The 23,795-nt window shown below is 44.6% G+C and overlaps 1 protein-coding gene across 1 annotated transcript in view; it reads right to left on the bottom strand.

Annotated features, from left to right (window-relative positions):
* Window positions 1-3,717: 3,717 nt before the first annotated feature.
* LOC126474481 (homeobox protein HMX3-like) overlaps window positions 3,718-23,795 on the bottom strand; it is a gene marked incomplete at its 3' end in the record, with an annotated part of 184,828 nt that continues 164,750 nt past the window's right edge. The window contains exons 5-6 of the mRNA XM_050101954.1: window positions 6,349-7,173; window positions 3,718-3,758 (exon numbers count right to left, since the gene is read on the bottom strand). Coding sequence (XP_049957911.1) covers window positions 3,718-3,758; window positions 6,349-7,173 — 866 coding nt within the window. The remainder of the gene's footprint in view (window positions 3,759-6,348; window positions 7,174-23,795) is intronic.

Here is a 23,795-nt window from a genome sequence, read left to right as displayed (position 1 = left end):
CCTGTCGAGTGTTTGGGATCCTTACCAGGTCGGATTAAAGGAAGATATCGGAGCAGTTCAGAGGCGGTCTGCTAGATTTGTTACCGCTAGGTTCGAACGACATGCAAGTGTTACGCAGATGCTTGGGGAACTCAATTGGGGCCGCGCGGGATTAGCCGAGCAGTCTCAGGCGCTGCAGTCGTGGACTGTGCGGCTGGTCCCGGCGGCGGTTCGAGTCCTCCCTCGGGCATGGGTGTGTGTGTTTGTCCTTAGGATAATTTAGGTTAAGTAGTGTGTAAGCTTAGGGACTGATAACCTTAGCAGTTAAGTCCCGTAGGATTTCACACACGTTTGAACGTTTGAACTCAGTTGGGAATTCCTGGAGGGAAGACGACGTTCTATTTGAGGAACACTTCTGAGAAAATTTAGATAACCAGCAATTGAGGCTGACTACAGAGCGGGTCTACTGCCGCCAACATACATTTCGCGTAAGCTTCACGAAGAAAAGATACGAGAAATTAGGACTCATAAGGAGACATGAGTGTACCTGCGAGTGGAACAAGAAAGGAAATGAATAGTAGTGGTACAAGGTAAATCCTCCCCTCCCCCTTCTCCAGGTCCGCAACCGTATGGTGGCTTGCGGCTTATTTATGTAGATATGGATAGACTGTGTATCTAATGAAGAGGTATTGAATAGAATTGGAGAGAACAGAAATTTGTTGCAGACCTTGACTAAAAGAGGGGATCAGTTGGTAGGTCACATAAAGAAATCATCAGATCATCAGTTCATTGTTAGAGAGAAGCGTGTAAGTATGCCTGGGGGGATGGGGAGGGGGGGCGGGAGGGAGCAGAAATTGTAGAGGACGACCTAGAGACTAATACAGTGAAAAGGTTCAAATGGATCAGGTTGCCGCATTTATTCAAGGATGAAGAGTCTTGCACATGGAAGTGTAAAATCGAAAGCTACATCAAACCAGACTTGGACCGAAGATCACAACATAAGCAACAAAAAAAATGTTATATTACTCTTTAACCTAAAACGGGTACGCTATTGTAACATGTCTCAATGTCGTGTTGCAAGGAGAAAACGAGAAGAAATGAGTGATGAGTAGATAAAAGTTGCGGAGAGGGTATAAGTCGATCAGTAGCGCCCTATCGAAGCAACCACCTCAGTCACTTTAAGCGGTTTTGGGAAATCACAGGATATCTTAATCTCACGGCCTTCCTCAGTAATATGTCCAGCGTCGACGACAGCTCCACCTTGATCGGTGGCCAATGAACCACTCAAACAGCGTACCTCTCGAGGATGAGTGGCCGTGGAAACGATTCAGTCGTGAAAAAATTCGAACCATTAGCTGAAAGTTGCTGTTGCGAAATCAACACGAAGATTGTAGCGATAGGGCGTAGTAATAACAGTTGCATTGCTGTTGTAGTTTTAGTGCATGTAATTGCAGTATAGTTGCTGTGATATCACGAATAGCACCCGGTGTATTAGATAATGGCGAAATTAGTTTTAAAAAACTGAAAGAACGAATTTCTGTATTTGTTCTGTTCATCAACCCTAACAGTGGAGCGAGCTGTTCTAGATCCGACCCATTAAAAGAGTCGCGGTTCTATTCATCCAGTTGGCGGACAAACAGAGTGGGGCAAACGGCGCATCCCAATTCGCAATAAATGGGAGGGGCTCACAGTTCCGTCATACGTCTTACACTCAAGGGAAACCTCTGAAAAACCTTGGTCGGGACCGGGAGATTCGAACCACATTAATTTATTTCTGGAGCAATGTCCATCGTTAAGAACTTCGTCCCAGCCAAATATTAAAATGTTTTGTATGCGTAAAGTGTGTACGTGTTGTACGAGTGTGTATCTGGTGCTGAGCGGAGTGATGTGTTTCCATGTCAAATGAAAGAATGAAAACCCTTGACTCGTTTTCTCTAACTGTAAAGGAACATCCGATTGCGAGTAGGAAAAATGCCGAAGGAAAGCGCATGTAGTCTAGCACATTGGTAGTCATCTAAATTTTAAGAGTAACAATAGTAGAACAAAAACAAATAAGGAACCGTGATGTGATTGACGCTGGTAATGCAGTTCGATATTCAGAACACAGAAAAAAATTACGCAATTCATTGACCATTCATACAGTGTAAGATAGGTGTTTACATAAAGGTGTAATAACTACTGAAATATAAAACTGAACGAAAAGTCCAATAGTCCGCAATAGATGCATTTACTGAAGTGGATTAAGGATTTACACAAAAGGTTTCGCAACTTTTAAGTGGCATCTTCAGGTATATACCTGCACAGAAACTATTTATAAATTAATACTTTGATATTGGGGAAATAAAATTATCTGAGATTTTAAAGTATTTAGTAAACACATTTAAACGAGGCAGAAAATACTATCATCTAGTTAGGGGACTGGATGTGGATCACATAAGCCCCACAAAGAACGGCCGTCTTCGTATATAAAAATATATGCTTGTAATGTCATATCAAAAGATGGTTACTTGAAAACTTTGTCACACATGGCATAGCGAGCTATTACAGAATGCCGCAGAGTAACAGTTGGCGTGGCTAGGCAAAGTTCTCAGCTTTCTTCAATTGGTAAAACCATCCTCAATGATGAATGTACTATCTATAAAAACGGAGGAATGGAATTAGGAATCAGAAACAGATCCTTGATTAAATAGAATGAAGCAGTATGCAAAATGAAAAAGAGGTGGTGACAATCCCGTGTAACGTCAAAAAACAACCACAATCTGGAATGCTCTCTGTTAAATTCTCAATGAACTATCATCACTTGACCGATCAAAACATATTCCTGTGGGCATATGTCAAGTAACGATCGATGCTCCTCGTAAATGTTATCCAGGAACAAATTGCGCCCTGGAGTGACTGAAAACTAAAAATAAAGTTAATGATGAAAACTAATAAAATTAATGGACAAAAAATGCGATGAATAAAATTGTTTTAACATTTTTGGGGGCAACCAGTGATCGAGAAGAAGCCGAAACGCTTTTGTGTTTTTGTCACCAACATATTAGTACTCGTAGAGCCTGACAGCTCAGGCTACGATGTGTCCAGTGCGTCCCCGTCACCTGTCCGATGTCTGCCGTACCGGTACTGAGACAGTTAGGGAAATAGAACTATCGCGGGCAATATGGAAGAAAGAGAAGCGCGAGCGAATGGTCGGATTCGGTTTTTGGCCGAATTCTAGGAAATTAAACCTTATCTGTAAAGGAGATCGCATATAGAATATTAGTGTCACCCTTTCTTGAGTACTGCTCGAGTGTTTGGGACCCGAACCAGGTCGGATTAAAGGAAGACGTCGGCGCGCTGCTAGATTTGTTACCAGTAGGTTCTATGAGGACGTGAGTATTACGGTAATACTAAACGAACTCAAATTGAAATCCCTGGAGGGAAGAAAGTGTTCTTTTCGTGAAACGTTATTGATGAAGTTTGGCCGCGCCGGGTAGTCCCCCCGTCTGGGGATCGAGTCCTCCCTCGGGCATGGGTGTGTGTGTTGTCCTTAGCGTAAGTTAGATTAAGTAGTGCGTAAGCTTATGTATCCGATGACCTCAGCAGTTTGGTCCCATAAGACCTTACCACAAATTTCCAAAGATAAAGTTTGGAGAGTAACAGAGTTAGAACTGCCACCAGCGTCTATCGCGTAAGGACCGCGAAGATACGACAAGAAAGCTCAAAGTTCTTAAGGGTGCATACAGACAACTGTTTATCAGGTCCTCCATTTACGAGTGCAACAGGTACGGGAATGACTATCAGTGGTAAGTGATATCCTTCAGCATGCACCGTATGGACGGAAATGCTTGTGGCCACAAATTAGCACAGTTTTAGAAATCAACCGTCATGCGAAACTCAGCAGGCAGTTTTTTCACATAATATACAGCGAACCACGGATAAAATGTAACAGCCAGATTCCCATATTTTTAGATTTCCGTAAGGGACCACACTGTCAGCCGTTAAGGAACGCACAAGCATACGAAATAGGTTCACAGACATGTGAGTGGCTCGAAGACTTATTAACGGAACCGAATATGTTGTCCTCGACGGCGAATGTTCCTCCGAGATAAGGGTATCGTCATGAGTGCGTCAGGGAAGTGTGACAGGATCGTTGTTTTCTATACACATAAATGGTCTGGTAGCATGGAGAGCTGCATCAAACCAGTCTCAGGACTGAAGACCACAACAACAACAACAAATGGTCTGGTGCACAGGGTAAGCGACAGTCTGTGGCCTTTGCTGATGATGCTGTGGCGTGTGGGAAGGTGTCGTCGTTGAGTCATTGTAGGAGGATACAAGATAACTCTAAATGAAGAAAAGTGTAAGTTACCGCAGGTGAGTAGGATAGAGAGACCCGTTATATTCGAACAAAGCATTAGTAGTGTGCCGCTCGACACAGTCACGTCCATTACGTCTCTGTGCATAATGTAGCAAAGCAGTATGAAATGGAATGAGTTTGTAAGAATTGAAGTAGGGAAAGCGAATGTTTGTCTGCGGTTTATTGGAAGAATTTTAGGAAAGTATGGTTCATCAGTAAAAGAGACGGCATGTAGGACAATAGTGCTACCTACTGTTGAACACTATTTGAATATTTGGGATCTGTACCAGGTCGGTTAAAGGAAGACATCGAAGAAATTAGGAGATGGGCTGCTATATTTTTTTACCAGTAGGTTCGATCATCACGCTAGTATTAAGGAGATGCTTCGGGAATTGAAATGATAATCGTTATGCGGAAGGTGACTTTCTTTTCGACGAACAGTATTGATGAAATTTAAAGAAGCGGCGTTTGGGGCTGACTGCAGAACGACCCTACTACCACCAACATAAACTTCCCGTTAAGTACCACGAAGACAAGTACGAGGAATTAGGGCTCATACTGAGGCATATAGAAAGTCGTTTTCTCCTCGCTCTGTCTGTGAGTGGAACTGAGAAAGGAATGATTAGTAGTAGTATAGGGCACCCTCCGCCAAGCAGCGCTTGCGAAGTATGTATGTGGATGTGGAAGTAACATATCGAAGAAATTCATAGGTGTGCTGCTAGATTTGTGACCGGTAGGTTCTATGAACACTTAAGTATTAGGGAAAGACCCCATGAACACAACTGGGAATTCTTGGGGGGAAGAAGGTGTTCTTTTCGCGAAATACTATTGATTAAGTTTGGGGTATTCAGCATCTGCGACAGAGTGTAGAACGACCCTACTACCACTAACGTATTTCGCATAGGATCGTGAAGACACGATAAGAAAACCCAAGGCTCGTATGAAAGCATTGGGACAATTGTTTTTCCCTCGCTCGATTTGAGAGTGGAACAGGTAAGGGAATGACTCGCGATGGTGAGTGTTATCCTTCTCATGGTACCTTGCGGAGTATGTACGTAGATGGAATACTAGAGGAGGGATGTACAACCTTTTAGCTTACTAGTGCCACACTGGAAGAAGACAAGTATTTCGGGCCGTACATAACATATTGTACTTAACATTAACAATAGCCACTGGAAGAAATGAACGAATGAGATAACAGCACCTTGGGGCAAGAGTTTCAAATTGAAAATATTCTGTTGATCAAAACTTCATTTAATAGGAATTTTATGGATGTATTTCATCGATTCTGTGAAAAATCCTCATTTTTTAGGCTGCACTGATACTTGCTCTGGGCCGCATGCTGTCCACGGGCAGCGGGTTGGACACTCCTGTACTAAGGTTACCGATATCCACTTTGGAATGTGTTGTGATGTCCTAAGGAACAAAAAGTTCTCAAAAATGGACACATACAGTTTAGACCTCAAAAAGAGTTATACATTTATAAATATATAAACGTTTTTGCGGTCCAGACTCTTTGCGTCCATTTCGACAGTACTTTTAGCCAGACCGCTGTCCCCAACGAGAAATGTAATAAAAAATTACTAAAAAGTTCTCATTCTGGAACAATAAAATGCAACACGCTTTTTGAATGCCATTCGTAAAAGCGATACACCTTAAGGAAGAAGCTTTCGTTGATCGGTGAGTAGCTAAGTCAGATGGCATACGGGTGTGGCGCACGGACGGTGCGCTGGTAACTGGTTGGGGGCTGTGGCGTGCCGCGGACGCAGCTGACTAGTGTAGCGAGAGAGCGCCGGGGGCGCCGGGGGCGGCGGCCTGCTAGACGAGGCTGGACAGCGGCGGCCGGCTGGTGGCGGGGCTCGGCGGCAGCGACGGGTGGTGGTAGTAGAGCGGGTAGCCCGCGGGCGCCGACGCCGCCGACACGGACACGCCGGCCTCGCCGCCGCCCACGCCGGCCCCGACGGCCGCCCCCGCCGCCGCCGCGGGGTGGGGGTGGCCCTGCGCCTGGGCCTGCGCCTGGGCGGCGTGGTGGTGCGCCGCGGCCGCCGCCGCCGCCGCCTCGTGGTACAGGATGGGCACCCGCACCAGCCGCTGCGCCGCGTGCGCCATGTTGGCCGCCTCCAGCTCGGCCGCCAGCTGGCGCTTCCACTTGTTGCGCCGGTTCTGGAACCATATCTTCACCTGCGTCTCCGTCAGGTGAAGCGACGCCGCGAGGCCCGCGCGCTCCGAGCTGGACAGGTAGCGCTTCATGTCGAACGTCGACTCCAGCTGGAACACCTGGCTGCGCGAGAACACCGTGCGCGTCTTCTTCTTCCGCTTGTTGTTGTTATTGTTGTTGCTGCTGCTGCCGCTGCTGCCGTTGCCGTTGCTGCTGCCGCCCCCGGAGCCCCCGCCGACGCCGCCTCCGCCGCCACTGCTGCCACCGCCGTCCTTCTTACCCTCCTTGTCGTAATCGTCGTCGTCGTCCACGTCCTCCTCGATCTCGACGGAATCGACGTGTGAACCCGCCGCCCCTGCGGAGGAGGATCCCGACTGGTGCATGCCGTGGTGGTGGTGATGGTGGTGGTGGTGGTGCAGGAACCCCTGCGGCGGCGGCGACTTGGGCCGCGTCAGCGACAGGTAGGAGTCGGCGGCGGAAAGGAAGGCGGGGTGCGGGTGCAGGATAGGTGGCTGCGGGGGCGGTGCGGAGCTGCTGGCGGGGCTGCTGGCGGGTGTGGCGCCGCCTCCGGGGGGGCTGTATCCGCGCGCCGCCCCCAGAGGGGAGCTGGGGCTGCGCCGGCCACCCGCACTGCCACTCCGCCGCGCCGGAGAACCCGGCGGGCTGCCGCCGTCCTCGTTCGTCGTCGTCGAATCACCTGCGAAGCACAACACAAGTCATCACCCAAAACACCGCCGTCTCCAAATCTTAATCATTAATGATTCATAATGTTTGATGTCATAGCGGAAGGACAGCGAACATATAAAACAGTAACATAAAGTCAGTCCAGATTGCAATAGTTATTTATTTATTTCGGTAATCGGTTTCAGTCTAAGAGACTATCTTCAGGCCAGAAATCCCTTGATGACTTGTGGGGCCGCATCACGGAGCTGCTGGGAGTACCAAAAAGTACCAGTCCACAACTGCTCCAAAAAACTGCCACTTGGCTTCTGGTACATTTTGCAACGCATAGCAGCTACGTGAACCAGCCCCACCAGTTATCTACAACTACACCTACATCTACATGGATACTCTGCAAATCACATTTAAGTGCCTGGCAGAGGATTAATCGAACCACCTTCACAATTCTCTATTATCCCAATCTCGTATAGCGCGCGGAAAGAATGAACACCTGTATCTTTCCGTACGAGCTCTGATTTCCCTTATTTTATCGTGGTGATCGTTCCTCCCTATGTAGGTCGGTGTCAACGAAATATTTTCGCATTCGGAGGAGAAAGCTGGTGATTGGAATTTCGTGAGAAGATTCCGTCGCAACGAGAAACGCCTTTCTTTTAATGATTTCCAGCCCAAATCCTGTATCACTTCTGTGACACTCTCTTCCATATTTCGCGATAATACAAAACGTGCTGCCTTTCTTTGAACTTTTTCGATGTACTCCGTCAGTCCTATCTGGTAAGGATCCCACACGGCACAGCAGTATTCTAAAAGAGGACGGACAAGCGTAGTGTAGGCAGTCTCCTTAGTAGGTCTGTTACATTTTCTAAGTGTCCTGCCAATAAAACGCAGCCTTTGGTTAGCCTTCCGCCACAACATTTTCTATGTGTTCTTGCCAATTTAAGTTGTTCGTAATTGTAATACCTAGGTATTTAGTTGAATTTACGGCTTTTAGATTAGACTGATTTTTCGTGTAACCGAAGTTTAACGAGTTCCTTTTAGCACTCATGTGGATGACCTCACACTTTTCGTTATTTAGGGTCAACTGCCACTTTTCACACCATTCAGATATTTTTTTAAATCGTTTTGCAGTTTGTTTTGATCTTCTGATGACTTTATTAGTCGATAAACGACAGCGTCATCTGCAAACAACTGATTACGGCTGCTCAGATTGACTCCCAAATCGTTTATATAGATAAGGAACAGCAAAGGGCCTATAACACTACCTTGGGGAACGCCTGAATTCAATTCTGTTTTACACGATGACTTTCCGTCAGTTACTACAAACTCTGACCTCTCTGACAAGAAATCGTAAATCCAGTCACATAACAGACGATATTCCGTAAGCACCTAATTTTACTACGAGCCGCTTGTGTGGTACAGTGTCAAAAGCCTTCCGGAAATCCAGGAATACGGCATCGATATGAAATCCCTTGTCAATAGCACTCAGCACTTCATTTGAATAAAGAGCTAGTTGTGTTTCACAGGAACGATGTTTTCTAAACCTATGTTGACTGCGTGTCAATAGACCGTTTCGTTCGAGGTATTTCATAATGTTCGAACACAATATATGTTCTAAAATCCTGCTGCATATCGACGTTAACGATATGGGCCTGTAATTTAGTGGATTACTCCTACTACCTTTCTTGAATATTGGTGTGACCTGTGTAACTTTCCAGTCTTTGGGTACGGATCTTTCGTCGAGCGAACTGTTGTATATGATTGTTAAGTATGGAGCTAATGCATCAGCATACTCTGAAAGGAGCTTCTGGCCTGAAGATGGTCTCTTGGACTGAAACTGGTTACCGTACTCCATCCATACATGTCATAAAAATGGATGTTTGTATGTGCCTTTGTACGCGTATATGTTCCACAATTCATCTTAAACCACGGGACCGATTTTATGTATCCCTTACTGTCGGGCAACAGTCGTTGTGGTGCTAAGAACCACGTACCTATGATAGTGCAGAAGATATGACGTCATAATCAGTGAGCTGTGTGAGAAACTAGAGCATCGTGCATGACTTTCAAATTTATTACTTCTCTGCTACGAACTCTACTCGCAATAAATTTCGAAGATAGTATCCACATATGCCGCTCTATGTACGTACCAAATTACATCATTTTATGGCACATATATGGGAAGATATGACCTCATAAACACTGCGATGCGCAAAAAAAAAAAAATAAATAAATAAATAAAAATAAAAAAGATCGCATCATGCATGAAGCTTTAATAACTTTTTTTTTTTTTTTTTTTTGCTAAAACACACGTACAGTCGACTCAAGGAAACCTCCGACACCTGGCAATGGTCTTGATACCTTTCAACTGCCTATCGCAAACGGATGCAGACGAAAACAGTAGCCTTCTGTAGAGCTTATGAAGAGGCTCTGGCATAGAGGTGTTTACAAAATCGCCTTGTAGACATGCAAAGTAGCTGCGCCCAGCTGCCTGGACATGAAACTAAAAATATCGTTTATAATCTAGTTCTCAGTTACATATATATTACAGAGAATTTGTGTGTTGCATATTATGTTTCATAATTTGGATACTGTACTTACATATTTGTACATTATGCATATTGCTTTGTACTACTGTTTCATAATCAAAGATGCTTTCATAAATACATTGGAATGAATTTTTTCGATGCTTCGCTACAAACACAGTTCATTATTTGTTTTTGTTTCTAATAGAAAGATGGCATAATGAATATCTCGGAAAATCCCAGATTTTCAGCTAGTTAACAAATATATAATTGTTGCAGTCTAGACTAACTGTTTTTGTTTTCCTATAGTCATTCAGGTGGCACATTGTTTTAGATCGTACAGCACAGTTTGGATCAAAGGCAGTTTGTCGTAATATAATCAAACGAAGCCTCTAAAAAGATTTTGTTTTATTATTCTGCAACTAGTTGAGACCTGTCGGTCACCATCTGACAACTCATAAAAAAATTTCATTAGTGAATATTACATACTTGCAATATGTAATCATGGATTTTACAATTATAGTCATCCACTACGAAAAATGTTACAGGTTTTGCGATGTGATGACCACTAGTTTGAAACGAGTTGCAGAATAATAAGACAAAAACTTTTTAGCAGCTTGGTGAGATTATGTTACAACAAAATCAATGAAATATTTAGAAGGAATTTTCATCCTACAGCGGACAGGGCACCGATTAAAAACTATCTGGCACTTGAGAACGGTCTGCCCCACCGGGACTCGAGCTGGAACGTTGGTAATGTCCTTGCCGACATTTTTTCGGGCCTCTATCCACTCCTATAGCCTGTCCTTGCGTTAGCAAGGTAATGCCTTCGTCAGATAGCTTCCTTCAGCTGTATTCGTATTTTTCTTAAGTAACTACATTTTTCCTCTTCTTCTTAAAATGATCTAAACACTTTTATTTCTTAAAACGAAAAACTTTTTTCTCTTAAGAGGGTCTTAGTATTTGATTTATAGGGCACTTATTGTAAATTTTACTTTTATTTCCAAGGGTATATACTCAGAAGTTTTCTTCATTCTTCGTACTGCGTAAATTAATTGTACTTTGCTAAATAAAAATCTTTTTTATGGTAAATGGATAGTAATGAATTACTGACGAGTCTCTTATCAGCCAGTACTTAGAATACATTAACTAGGGTCTTACGGCTTCATGTGCATAACCATGATTCATTTAAATTATACTTACTGCGGTTTTAAAAAAGAAATAAACTGGAAACTAAATTTGGCACAGTATTTATGACAATGACTTAACAATTCAATTCAGGACTCGTCCTCACAGCATTTCCTTCTGCAGTACCTGTCTCCCACTTTGCAAACTTAACAGAAGTTTTTGTATGTCCATCCTTCTGATTGGACGCTTGAGCGACTTCGGCCGTTTACTTATGTAATAAAATGCAGCACCTCCATCCGTCCTTACGATGTTATTTATTACATGGTTACCAGTTTCGGTGCTTCAGTACACCATATTCAGGCCTTAAGCGACGGTGAGGGGGTTAACTCCTGATTTTCGCAGAGCGCATGTAAAACGATGTTGTATCTCCACCCATCAACTACCAAGCGACTCAACCATATAATAAACAACATCGTAAGGATGGCTATAGGTGTTCCATTTTATTACATTAACAGAAATTCTTCTGCCTGAGCCGACCGCTGTGGCCGAGCAGCTATAAGCGCTTCAGTCCGGAGCCGCGTGACTGCTACGGTCGCAGGTTCGAATCCTGCCTCGGGCATGGATGTGTGTGATGTTCAAATGGTTCAAATGGCTCAGAGCACTATGGGACTTAACTTCTGAGGTCATCAGTCCCCTAGAACTTAGAGCTACTTAAACCTAACTAACTTAAGAAATTGTTGAGGCTTTCGTGGCCACTTGTTGACAAACTGCCTATTGGCTTCTGTCTCGGGTTCTTCGGCCGACGTTCATCTAATGATTTTTCTGACGTTTCGCCAGCACGAGTGGCTGGCATTGTCAAAGCTTCACCCTCCATTGCCGGTGGTGAACTGGAGCCGAGCGCTATTGCGCAAACACGGCGTAAACACGATTTTCAAACCGAGACAGAAGCCAATCACACACATCCATGCCCGAGGTACGATTCGAACCTGCGATCGTAGCGGTCGCGCAGTTCCAGACTGTAGCGCCTAGAACCGCTCGGCTACTTCGGCCAGCTGTGTGTGATGTCCATAGATTAGTTAGGTTTAAGTAGTTCTAAGTCTGATGACCACAGATGTTAAGTCCCATAGTGCTTAGAGCCATTTGAACCATTTTTTGATAAACGACGAAGACAGTTAACCTAAACGGTTATCAAATAGAGTTGCCTGAATAAAGAAAGAACTACAGTTTATGATGGATCGCCAAAGTGGGAAAAGGGCATGCAACGAGGGTAATTATAGGAAAGGGCAAATAGACGACAGTAAACATACATGAAGGTTCCGTCAAAATGTAACTGGAAGGACATCTTTTTTTGGTGCTTAGGAAGCTTGGGAATAGAAAATGTAAACTGTGTAGAGCAAATAAGGAGTGGAATATCTGTAGGCAAAAGAGATTTTGAAAAGGTGGAAGGTTTAGTGACAGCAAAAGGAATTCCACTGGGATTAACAAAGAGGTGTGCCAAGTCTTTTACCTGGAATGTAGTATTGTGTGGCAGGGAATCATGGCCAGTAGAAAGAAACTCCGTCCGAACAGGCCCCGTAAGACCAATCTGTATCGACCGACAGGCGTTACTCGATATGGATATTGAGGGGCATTGGTCAGTACATGGCACTCCCGGCGATTGTCAGGTTTCGTGATCGGAGTCAAAAGGAAAGAGAAAAAATTTGTGGATAGTTTTCAAATGTGGATTTTGTTTAAGCAATGAAATTATTTTCTGAGAGATTACAGAAACCACTTTTTAAGCGTGTATACGATTCGCGCTATGTTTTTTTCTGTCTGCTGAAAAATTACGGCCGAACAGCAAGATTGGTTGCAAACGGGTATGGTAATCCGTATATTCGCACGCTTACATGCAGCTGGCACAACGCTGAGGAAGTATCGTCCTCAGAGTAGTCTAAGGGATTATGGGCCGCGAGCGGTTGCTTCGTGCGATGTCTCTTCGACAGTAGTAATATACGTAATTGTAGCGGTCCGGGTTTAGTGAATTTGGCACCGGAGCGGCGCACAGTTGGAGGCACTGCGAAGCCGTAGTAGCGTCCGCCCGGAATTACGGGAGAGGGAGATTGCGCAATCGGCTTAAACAATCCTCGGGTTTAGAATACAATAGTGTAAGCACTTAATCGATGAGCGCATTCACGCTCGCATGCGGAGAAGCCCCGCGCGCCTGCCCTAAGCAATTCCAAGGAAGCCCGGCAGCGGCGCTCAGACCGTGTCAGCGCCACCTCCTCGTTACGCACCGCCACGCAGCTCGCACGCGCGGCACGCACGCCACGGGACAGGGGTCTGCCTGCAGTTACCGTCCTCTCCAGTTTCACGGGAACGTGTCCGCCCTAACGGCATTTGTAGCGGAGACACCTTACACAGAACATACACACGACTACTAGTCTTATATATATATGTTGGCCACGACATCTTGGTAGATGATTGTTGCAGTGTCTGTGTGTTTATGGGTTGCATTTTTTCATATGACTTGTCAAGCCAATGGCAGCACGGCATCTCTTGCCGCAATTGTCACAAGTGTATCTGTGTATTTGGCTGCTGAGGCAGGAGCAGTGGTAGCATTGCGAAGCTTTTTCTGCCTTAATCTGTCTAACAAGCCTTCATCATGCTTCGACATTCCAGATGATATTTCATCACGCCACTCTGGTCTCATGCTAGCCCGTGCCTCCCATCTGTTTGTGTCGATTCCAAAGCTCTCCATATCTCGTTTACAGGTGTCCTTGAACCTCAATACAGGACGTCCTACAGGTCTTTTGGCTATAGAGATCTCTCCAAGCATCAGCTCACGTGGTAATCTGTCAGGATCCACACGGTGGATGTGTCCCAGCTAGCGGAGTCGTCTCTGCTTCAAGATAGCTGAAATACTGTTGCAGTTAGTTTTAGATAGTCTTAAAGGTGTAATTACCACCGAGGAAACAATAAAGTTGCGTAATCAATTTTTTGTTTGTTTTCAGGATCGTGCCCACAGTGCTGGTGCATAATGGCAACACCGTGCCACAGTACCGCAGCACGCCACAACATGAGGAAAACTCAAAATGGCGCAGTCATGGGCGGCCGCAAGAATTTTTACAAGAGAGGGGAAAGTAAAAACTTGCCGTTTTGGATATAACTGATTCGGTGAACTAAAAACATGTCGCATCCAAGAATTAAATTTGACAAGGGGGATACAAAAACTTCTTGCATTTCAATCGGAAAGTAAGGTCCGATCAGTCGAGAAATGAAAACCACAGTGAAAAGCAAAAATCTTTTATTCGTAACAGTTAGCCACACCTTCCAGCTACCTCTGTAAATAGTCGCCGCTTGACTCAGACAAACTTTGCAGTACCCTCGTCACAGAAAGCAGCTGCCTGTACTTTCCGCCAATTCCCTATGGTGGTCTACCTTTCGTTATCTGTGCCAAACAAAATACATGAAGCGCTGGCTACATAGACAGTGAGCAGAGATAAACAACGGAGGGAGCCAATTAAGGGCTGTATTGTGGGTGATCAAACACTTCCCACTGAAAACGCTGCAGGAGCGCCTTCGTTGCTCTGCAGAATACGGCTGAAAATTGTCTTGTAGAAAGAAACGCGTGACATTTATGTTATGTGGGCTGCATAGCGCCAGGCGAAATCTCTCACCAGATACACATACTTGGCGGGAGAGACTGTTGTTTTAGGCATTTCTGCGTGATCACTTGGCGCTCTGAACTCAAAAGAGCGACGTGAATCGATCGACAGTCACACTAAAGACGCCAACACGTCTGTGCGAAGTTCTATCGGATTTTGGCAGTGGTTTCCATTTCTTGGCTAATCGGACCTTACTTTCCGAATATGCCTCGTAGTCACCTACTTAGGATATTTAAGGCCGATAACTTCGATACTGTGCCTAAAGGTAAGCATATTTCGGTAGGAACCTATATGCAAAGTATATCTTTTTGGGGCTCCATAGCTCAATCGGTAAAAACGGAAGCCTTATAAGATCACTTTGTCGTCCGTCTGTCCATCTGTCTGTCTGTCTCTCTCTCTGTCTGCCCGACTGTTACAAACCTTCTTCACAGTAAGGGGCAGATGTATCAACTTGAAATTTATGGCACGTACTGAGATCTATTGTCACTTGGTGAAGTAAAACACGTAAGCCAGTAAGTCAATGCAATAAAAGATACGGCTATTTATGTCACATATTTTGATAACTCGCAAATGCGTTCATTAAAACCTATAGTGTACTTCCCACTGACCTAGAACCCCGAAATGTGAAAGAATCAAGGTTTCACAGCACAAATAAAGGAAAAATCTGAAAACTATTAAATTGCGATTATATCACACGAAAAAAAATAATTTGTTATCCTACTTCAAACTTAAAATTAAAACGTTCTTCGAAGTCATGAAGTTCCTGAGGCAGATATTTTGCCAGTATCAGTGCCGTTAGCAGACAAACAATATCGAGGTCTTCTATCCCCAGGATGGATGAACTGTCTATACACACAACTAACTTTGTACAGAACCCTCAGAGCGTGAGTCCTAATCCCACGAGACCAACTTTTTTTGTTATTAGTGCCAATATGGATGCCACCTTTTTGATTTAACGACCAGAAATTACTTTCTCATTCGGCTGAATCCACGGTATCCAACAAGTTATTAAATAGTTAAAAAATTGATTTATTCATTCTCCTATAATGATTGACTGAAACTGAAATTTTAAAATCTGAAATAGGAGAAAAGGACAGAATGACTAAGAAAATCTTGTGAGGTATTAACAAAAATTTCTAATACCCCTTGAAGTGGAGAAACTGGCAATAGTCTTTACAGAAAGGCTTATAAAATTGTGACACCTATAACAAAAAAAAAATGGTTCAAATGGCTCTAGGCACTATGGGAATTAACATCTGAGGTCATCAGTCCCCTAGAACTTAGAACTACTTAAACCTAACTAACCTAAGGACATCACACACATCCATGCCCGAGGCAGGATTCGAACCTGCGACCGTAACGGTCGCGCGGTTCCACACTGAAGCGCCCAGAACCGCTCGGCCACACCGGCAGGCACACCTATAACACCATTTGCTTATAGTACTTCATATCTCTTCACGTTGACGGATTTATTGCATTGCTTTCATGATTTATATATTTCAGTGTCAATTGGCATAAATGAAGTTGAACAAAATACGTTTTGAAAGCTACAACAATTTGGGTTGTTTAGGTCAAGACAGCTTATGACCAATAGACGACCAGAAAAATGTGGAAACCTTTCAAAACCATCTTCAAATTAGCTGCTAGAATCAACGTTTAGAAGCCTAGGACTGCACTAAGGTAATACCTATCGCTCCAGTTCGTTATTGAGTATTATACCAATGGGATCGCAGAAATCGTAGATTTGTGAGTGTACGTGGCATTGTATCATGGACCACTTCATTGTGACCATTATTGTGACCAATACTGGTGATAACCATTTTTCCCACCTTGTAAATTCACACATTTTTTCCCTCTATTCTCTTTCTTTTTCTAATGATGTGTGAACAGCGACAATGTAGGCAAGCCATCATAGTTTTCCATAAACAAATGGCACACTATGTAATCAAAAGTATCCGGTCAACTGGCTGGAAATGACTTACAAGTTCATGGCACCCTCCATCGGTAATGCTGGAATTCAATATGGGGTCGGGTCGCCCTTAGCCTTGGTAACAGCTTCCACTCTCGCAGGCATACGTTCAGTCAGGTGCTGGAAGGTTTCTTGGGGAATGGCAGCTCATTCTTAACGGAGTGCTGCACTGAGGAGAGGTATCGATGTCGGTCGGTGAGGCCTGACACGAAGTCAGCGTCCAAAACATCCGAGAGGTGTTCTATAGGATTCAGGTCAGCACTCTGTGCGTTATGAACAGGTGCTCGATTGTGTTGAAAGATGCAGTCGCCATACCCGAATGGCTCATCAAAAGTGGGAAGCAAGAAGGTGCTTAAAACATCAATGTAGGCCTGTGCTGTGATGGTGCCACGCGAAACGACAAGAGGTGCAAGCCCCCTCCGTGAAAAATACGATCACACGATAACACCACCGCCTCTGAATTTTACTGCTGGCACTACACACGTTGGAAGATGAAGTTCACCGGTCATTCGCCATACCTACACCCTGCCATCGGATCGCCTCATTGTTTACTGTGATTCGTCACTCCACACAACGTTTTTCCACCATTCAATCGTCCAATGTTTACGCTCCTTGTTCCAAGCGGGCGTCGTTTTGCATTTACCGGAGTGATGTGCGGCTTACGAGCAGCCGCTCGACCATGAAATCCAAGTTTTGTCACCTCCCGCCTAAGCCTAACTGTCATAGTACTTGCAGTGGATCTTGATGCAGTTCGGAATTTCTGTGTGATTGTCTGGATAGATGTCTATTACACATATCGACCCTCTTCAACTATCGGCGGACTCTATCAGTCAACAGACGATTTCGGCCTGTATGCTTTTGTGCTGTACGTGTCCTTCACGTTTCCACTTCACTATCACATCGGCAACAGTGGACCTAGGGATGTTTAGGATTGTGGAAATCTTGCGTACAGATATATGACACAAGTGACACCCAATCACCTGATGACGTTCGAGGTCCGTGAGTTCCGCGAAGCGCCCCATTCTGCTCTCTCACCATGCCTAACGACTACTGAGGTCGCTGATATGGAGTACCTGGTAGTAGGTGGCAGCACAATGCACCTAATATGAAAAATGTATGTTCTTGGGGGTGTCCGGATACTTTTGATCACATAGTGTATACTACTGTTGTCATTCTGCAGCGCATCAGGTGGAAGGGACGTCATTATGGGGACGGATGACAGGCACTTTTACTGCTGCATTGTTTATTTGTATTGTTTCCGTGTACCGGGTGTGACACCAGCTGCTTTCTCCTCGGTTAAGGCTTGCTGAGTGCCTCTCTCTATAGAATACATGGCCTCCAATCACTCATTGCTGAATAGTAGCATGTTGATAAGTTAATTCATTGAGATGCTTTATGTCATCTGAGCAATGATTCGTAGCGACCGTTGGATATTAAAAGATAAGGAAAGAAACAGGCAGCATCGCGTTGGCTATAGTTGTTAGAATCAGTTATATCCTAATATTGATGAAATGGAAATTACACATGTTATATTCTTTCAAATTATAATGAGCCCAATGCAGCAATAACAGGCACAGGCAACCAATACAGATGTGGGATATAAAACGACACCTCTTTTTGAATTATTTAATGATATGAAATTTTGATTACAAAGAGCAAAGTGACTGTCAAGGAAAAACGTAACAATCAATGAACACGCAAAGACCAATTTTGACAAGAAATGTATTTATTCATTTAAATAACAACAGTAAAGAGATGATACCGTAATGACTATACTACCTAATACCTGAAGTAGTAGTGAAGAGATGTCTGAACGCATCATCTGTAACCGTTTCGATAGTCATTATTCGAGCTCCAGCCTTCGAGAGCGTGTAGACTACATTCATCTTCTTTTTCCTTTCATTGAAACCTTAGGGAGTGGAGTGATTTAATACTGACACTAAAGTGTATGTATATTAGTTCTTTTGATACTTTACGCACGTAATAAGTGTGGAACAAGAAACGACGTACACACTGCAAAAAAGATTGTAACAGCTATGAATATTGATAGGATCAACAGATAACAGAAATAAGAAAAACGCACGAAGCACTCCCAGTCCTGCTCTCTACATCGGTTTCTTTAATACGAAAACAAACTCTATGTATATACCATTTGGCTATAAACTTATAGCTGTGGATCACCAGGGTAGCAATGGGACAGGCTCATAAGAGTGTTGGTAAAATGAAATCATAATTACACTTTGATTTCCCTGCATTACTTTAAGCAATTTATTCCGTAATTGCTCCAACAATGTCACAACTGGTTCCCTTCTATCTCGTATTGTGCATTGGTCTGTTGTTCCACGGGTAATAACAATGCTGTTGACGCAAAGTTGAAATTAAAACAGGAAGTCAAGTTACTGAAGATGGACCCGTATGTAGAAGATTGCTACTCTGATCCGATACATTATTCTCGGTCACGTACATACCCATTTCGTCAATAATACATAGCCAAGGCAAGTTTCTTCTCCAACACATGTGAAAGCAAGTTAGTTTCTACATTACATGAAAAGTCAGTAGACGCATTGTTCAAAAATTAAAATTATAAAATTGTTAATACGGTTTACTAGTGTCTTTTATTGGATCGTAGTAAATTCGTCAGTGAATCCCAGTCACAAAAGGATTTTTCACCTATTTCTCCAATACTTAATTTATAGTAGCCCAGATATAATCACATTTCTTTAATTTGTTGATGCTACCTTATGTTGCTCAGTGTTTTTTTTTTTTTTTTTTTTTGTGCATGACATAGTTGACAGTGCGTTAATTTTATTTTATCATCTCTATGCATCTTTGTCCGATACCACTTGTAGATTAAATTATTGAGTTTGTAGAGTAGCATGGAGAGTTGCATCAAACCAGTCTCTGGACTGAAGACCACACAACAACAACCCAACATCATTTTCAGATTATTTAAGTAAAGGCTCATTGTGAGATCGTAGAATTTGTCTCGGAGGTGTCTGTGGCACCTAACTTAAAGTTTAGGCTGGGACATTTTGTGGTCGAGTTGTTACTCGCGGAGAAATAGAATTATAGTGTATCTACAATGAGCTTCATAGGAACTCGAATTATTTCGGTATCACTTATACACCCACTGTAGTATGTTTCCATTGTGAATAGCACAAAGTTGCAATTACATTTTGGTTCACATTACATAAAATTGTTCCCTTATGGAGGGCAGTACGGTACTGAAAGGCTCGTGGATAGTTGTGTGTGATGTCAACAAGTATTCAGAAACCAACAGCGGTGATCTGCCGATGAAGTGTTTCAGTTAAAAACTAGTCACGATAGTGGAGAATAAAATTCTGTCAATATGACGTCTATTTAGTACATGATAACTAGTTTACAAATTTCTTTATCTTGTTCATAGAAATGCGTTCTACCAAAACTACGGTTCGGCAGTTTTGATACAGTACATATATGATGTAGTAAATATTAGGATTACCGGTGGTATGTGTAGCGTTGGTAGGAAAAGAAACATAAGCGAACGTGTAAGAGAGAAACACTCTTTGTTTGTTTGTTTGGTTGGTTGTTTTGCACATCTGTAGAGTCGCACATCATTCAGTCTTAGTTCTCTGTGTCTTTTATATCCGTACAGAATATAACTTGCATTTTTTAAGCAGTAAAAATTGGTTCGTAGCGTAACTTCTGCTCTGTTATGTGAGGAAAGCAATAACTTTTGATGCAAGTACACTTTACAAGCACAAAAATAAAGAAATGTTTATTAATATTGCTATTTTGCATTCACTAGAAAGTTCTTCATCATGATCAAAGGTACGAATTTCCTGTTATTATTCATTAATGCGAAAGTTGTTTATGCATAACAGCAACATATTTTACATAAGTTCGACGAAGTATTGAAGCAATGTTTGACTTATTTTTGGTTTGCGTATTTCTTTACTTTTCCTCCTTTGTTTGAGGAAATAACGTCTTCTAGCGCTGTATGATAAATCTGTATTGTTTTCTTTATTTTTACAACAAAATTCCTCTGTTTCGCGCTACGAATCAATAATTTTCGAATAAAAGCTGAATGAACGATTGGCAATTTCAGTTTTGCTTTACATACTGTTTATTTTTACCGAACAGGCTTGAGGGTAACTACACTCCTGGAAATTGAAATAAGAACACCGTGAATTCATTGTCCCAGGAAGGGGAAACTTTATTGACACATTCCTGGGGTCAGATACATCACATGATAACACTGACAGAACCACAGGCACATAGACACAGGCAACAGAGCATGCACAATGTCGGCACTAGTACAGTGTATATCCACCTTTCGCACCAATGCAGGCTGCTATTCTCCCATGGAGACGATCGTAGAGATGCTGAATGTAGTCCTGTGGAACGGCTTGCCATGCCATTTCCACCTGGCGCCTCAGTTGGACCAGCGTTCGTGCTGGACGTGCAGACCGCGTGAGACGACGCTTCATCCAGTCCCAAACATGCTCAATGGGGGACAGATATGGAGATCTTGCTGGCCAGGGTAGTTGACTTACACCTTCTAGAGCACGTTGGGTGGCACGGGATACATGCGGACGTGCATTGTCCTGTTGGAACAGCAAGTTCCCTTGCCGGTCTAGGAATGGTAGAACGATGGGTTCGATGACGGTTTGGATGTACCGTGCACTATTCAGTGTCCCCTCGACGATCACCAGTGGTGTATGGCCAGTGTAGGAGATCGCTCCCCACACCATGATGCCGGGTGTTGGCCCTGTGTGCCTCGGTCGTATGCAGTCCTGATTGTGGCGCTCACCTGCACGGCGCCAAACACGCATACGACCATCATTGGCACCAAGGCAGAAGCGACTCTCATCGCTGAAGACGACACGTCTCCATTCGTCCCTCCATTCACGCCTGTCGCGACACCACTGGAGGCGGGCTGCACGATGTTGGGGCGTGAGCGGAAGACGGCCTAACGGTGTGCGGGACCGTAGCCCAGCTTCATGGAAACGGTTGCGAATGGTCCTCGCCGATACCCCAGGAGCAACAGTGTCCCTAATTTGCTGGGAAGTGGCGGTGCGGTCCCCTACGGCACTGCGTAGGATCCTACGGTCTTGGCGTGCATCCGTGCGTCGCTGCGGTCCGGTCCCAGGTCGACGGGCACGTGCACCTTCCGCCGACCACTGGCGACAACATCGATGTACTGTGGAGACCTCACGCCCCACGTGTTGAGCAATTCGGCGGTACGTCCACCCGGCCTCCCGCATGCCCACTATACGCCCTCGTTCAAAGTCCGTCAACTGCACATACGGTTCACGTCCACGCTGTCGCGGCATGCTACCAGTGTTAAAGACTGCGATGGAGCTCCGTATGCCACGGCAAACTGGCTGACACTGACGGCGGCGGTGCACAAATGCTGCGCAGCTAGCGCCATTCGACGGCCAACACCGCGGTTCCTGGTGTGTCCGCTGTGCCGTGCGTGTGATCATTGCTTGTACAGCCCTCTCGCAGTGTCCGGAGCAAGTATGGTGGGTCTGACACACCGGTGTCAATGTGTTCTTTTTTCCATTTCCAGGAGTGTATGTAGAAAAGAAGATGTTCTGTAGGTTACACGGGCCTTTATATATTTTCACTCAGTTTCTAGACGGTTGACCACGTCCGGTTTCCATGGGAATCTAGTAGACACTTACCGCATACGCAAGGAAAATTATCGTTACGGGGTAAAGCCCAGTAGGTATGGAGCACACGCGATGTACAGGTAAGCTGTGCCCTTTACTTAAAGCTTCTACGAAAACTAATGTAGACTAAGCTCACTTGATGCATTGTCCTTGACGTAGCATTCGTTAACGCACCTACCTAGTAAGCAGGAGATCCTGGGTTCGAACCCAAGTCGGGTACACATTTCCACTCGTCGCCTCTGATTCCACGTAATGTCCCAATGCAGCGGACTGTAGCCGGCCGCTGTGACCGAGTTTCAGTTCGAAAACGCGCTGCTGCTGCGGTCGCAGGTTCGAATCCTGCTTCGGGCATGGATGTGTCTGATGCCCTAAGGCTAGTTAGGTTTAAGTGGTTCTAAGTCTAGGGGACTGATGACCTCAGATGTTAAGTCCCATAGTGCTTGGAGCCATTTGAACAACCTACTGTAGGCTACGGTATTTTTACAACTCTAATAAGTTATTCAGTCTTTAAAGTATAGGCCGCGACGTAAGCGTGCTGCTTGTGTATTTTGTACTGCTGCGTGCTTAAAAGATGTGAACAGCAGCGTGCTTTATCGACCAGCGTCGCGCGACAGGACATTCCGCTGTCCTTTCATTTCATTGATGAATCGTTGTTTATTAACGAGCAATTTGTATGAACTTTTTTTGACAGGTAATTTGCTGGAGTTTGGGGCAGTGTGAAACGCAGTTATTGAGCGCGGGGGCACCGTGTTTTGTTCGGGGCTGGTGTTTAGACCACGGCAAGTGAGCGCCTAATTGGCTTACAGCTTACGGGCGGCCATGGCACGCCAGGGGCTTCTAGCAGTTACAGCCAACACTAACTTAAAAGGGGGGCTGACTCGACTTGACTTACAAGCGACAACATCGACTCTTGACGCGTCCCTGGTACATAATACCTGCGGAGCCATTTACCCGCCCGCGCCAAAGCCGACACGGCCGCGCTCGGCCGGCACGCAACCAGGTCACGTGCTCTGCTTGCCTCATTCCCCCCCTCTCCCCCCCCCCCCCCACACACACACACACCGCGGCGTGCGCTCCCCGTCATGACAGTCGCTCACAGTGCGAACCACGTGTTCATCTTGTGCTTTGATTCAGCAACCTTTCGTTTCGTTTACGTAGTTTTTCGTATCGATTACGGGTGATTTCTTCGGTATGTTTTGCGACCGCTCTTTGATCGATTTCGATAATTCTCTGCTACACGGGAAGTATTTAGGTTTCACTGGTGACGGCTGGAGTATCTCAGCCAATGAACGCCTAGTGGTGACACGTAAGCGAATTGAATTTGAGGGTGGTATGAGTGGCAATTGCATAGAAGCAGTTGTGCTGAGGCAGTCAGCCTGTTGTCACCTCTGCGCAGTCCTACATGGGTTTGCCATGTACTGCAGAGTATCTTATTATCAGTTAGTCGGTGCTGAGCAGTTTTGCATGTGAACTGCATCCTATTGTTTGTTGGTGCGAGCAGACAGTGTTGAGCCGAAAGACCTCGGTTGCAACTTGTTTGTATCAGACAAGCTGTGTATGAAAATTGAAGGTGGAGGGAGAAAAAAGGAAAAGAAAGGAAAGGGATTACTGATGTCAGCTGCATTGAGACATCATGCGGAATCAGCGGCGACGAGTGAAAATGTGTACCGGACTGGGGTTCGAAGCCGCGATCCCCTAGTTATTAGGCAGGTGCGTTAACC

This window comes from Schistocerca serialis, chromosome 4 (genome assembly GCF_023864345.2).
Source record: "Schistocerca serialis cubense isolate TAMUIC-IGC-003099 chromosome 4, iqSchSeri2.2, whole genome shotgun sequence".
Lineage (NCBI taxonomy): Eukaryota > Metazoa > Arthropoda > Insecta > Orthoptera > Acrididae > Schistocerca > Schistocerca serialis.
The sequence above is the reverse complement of the archived record's forward strand: the minus strand, read 5'-3'. Positions and strand labels throughout refer to the sequence as shown.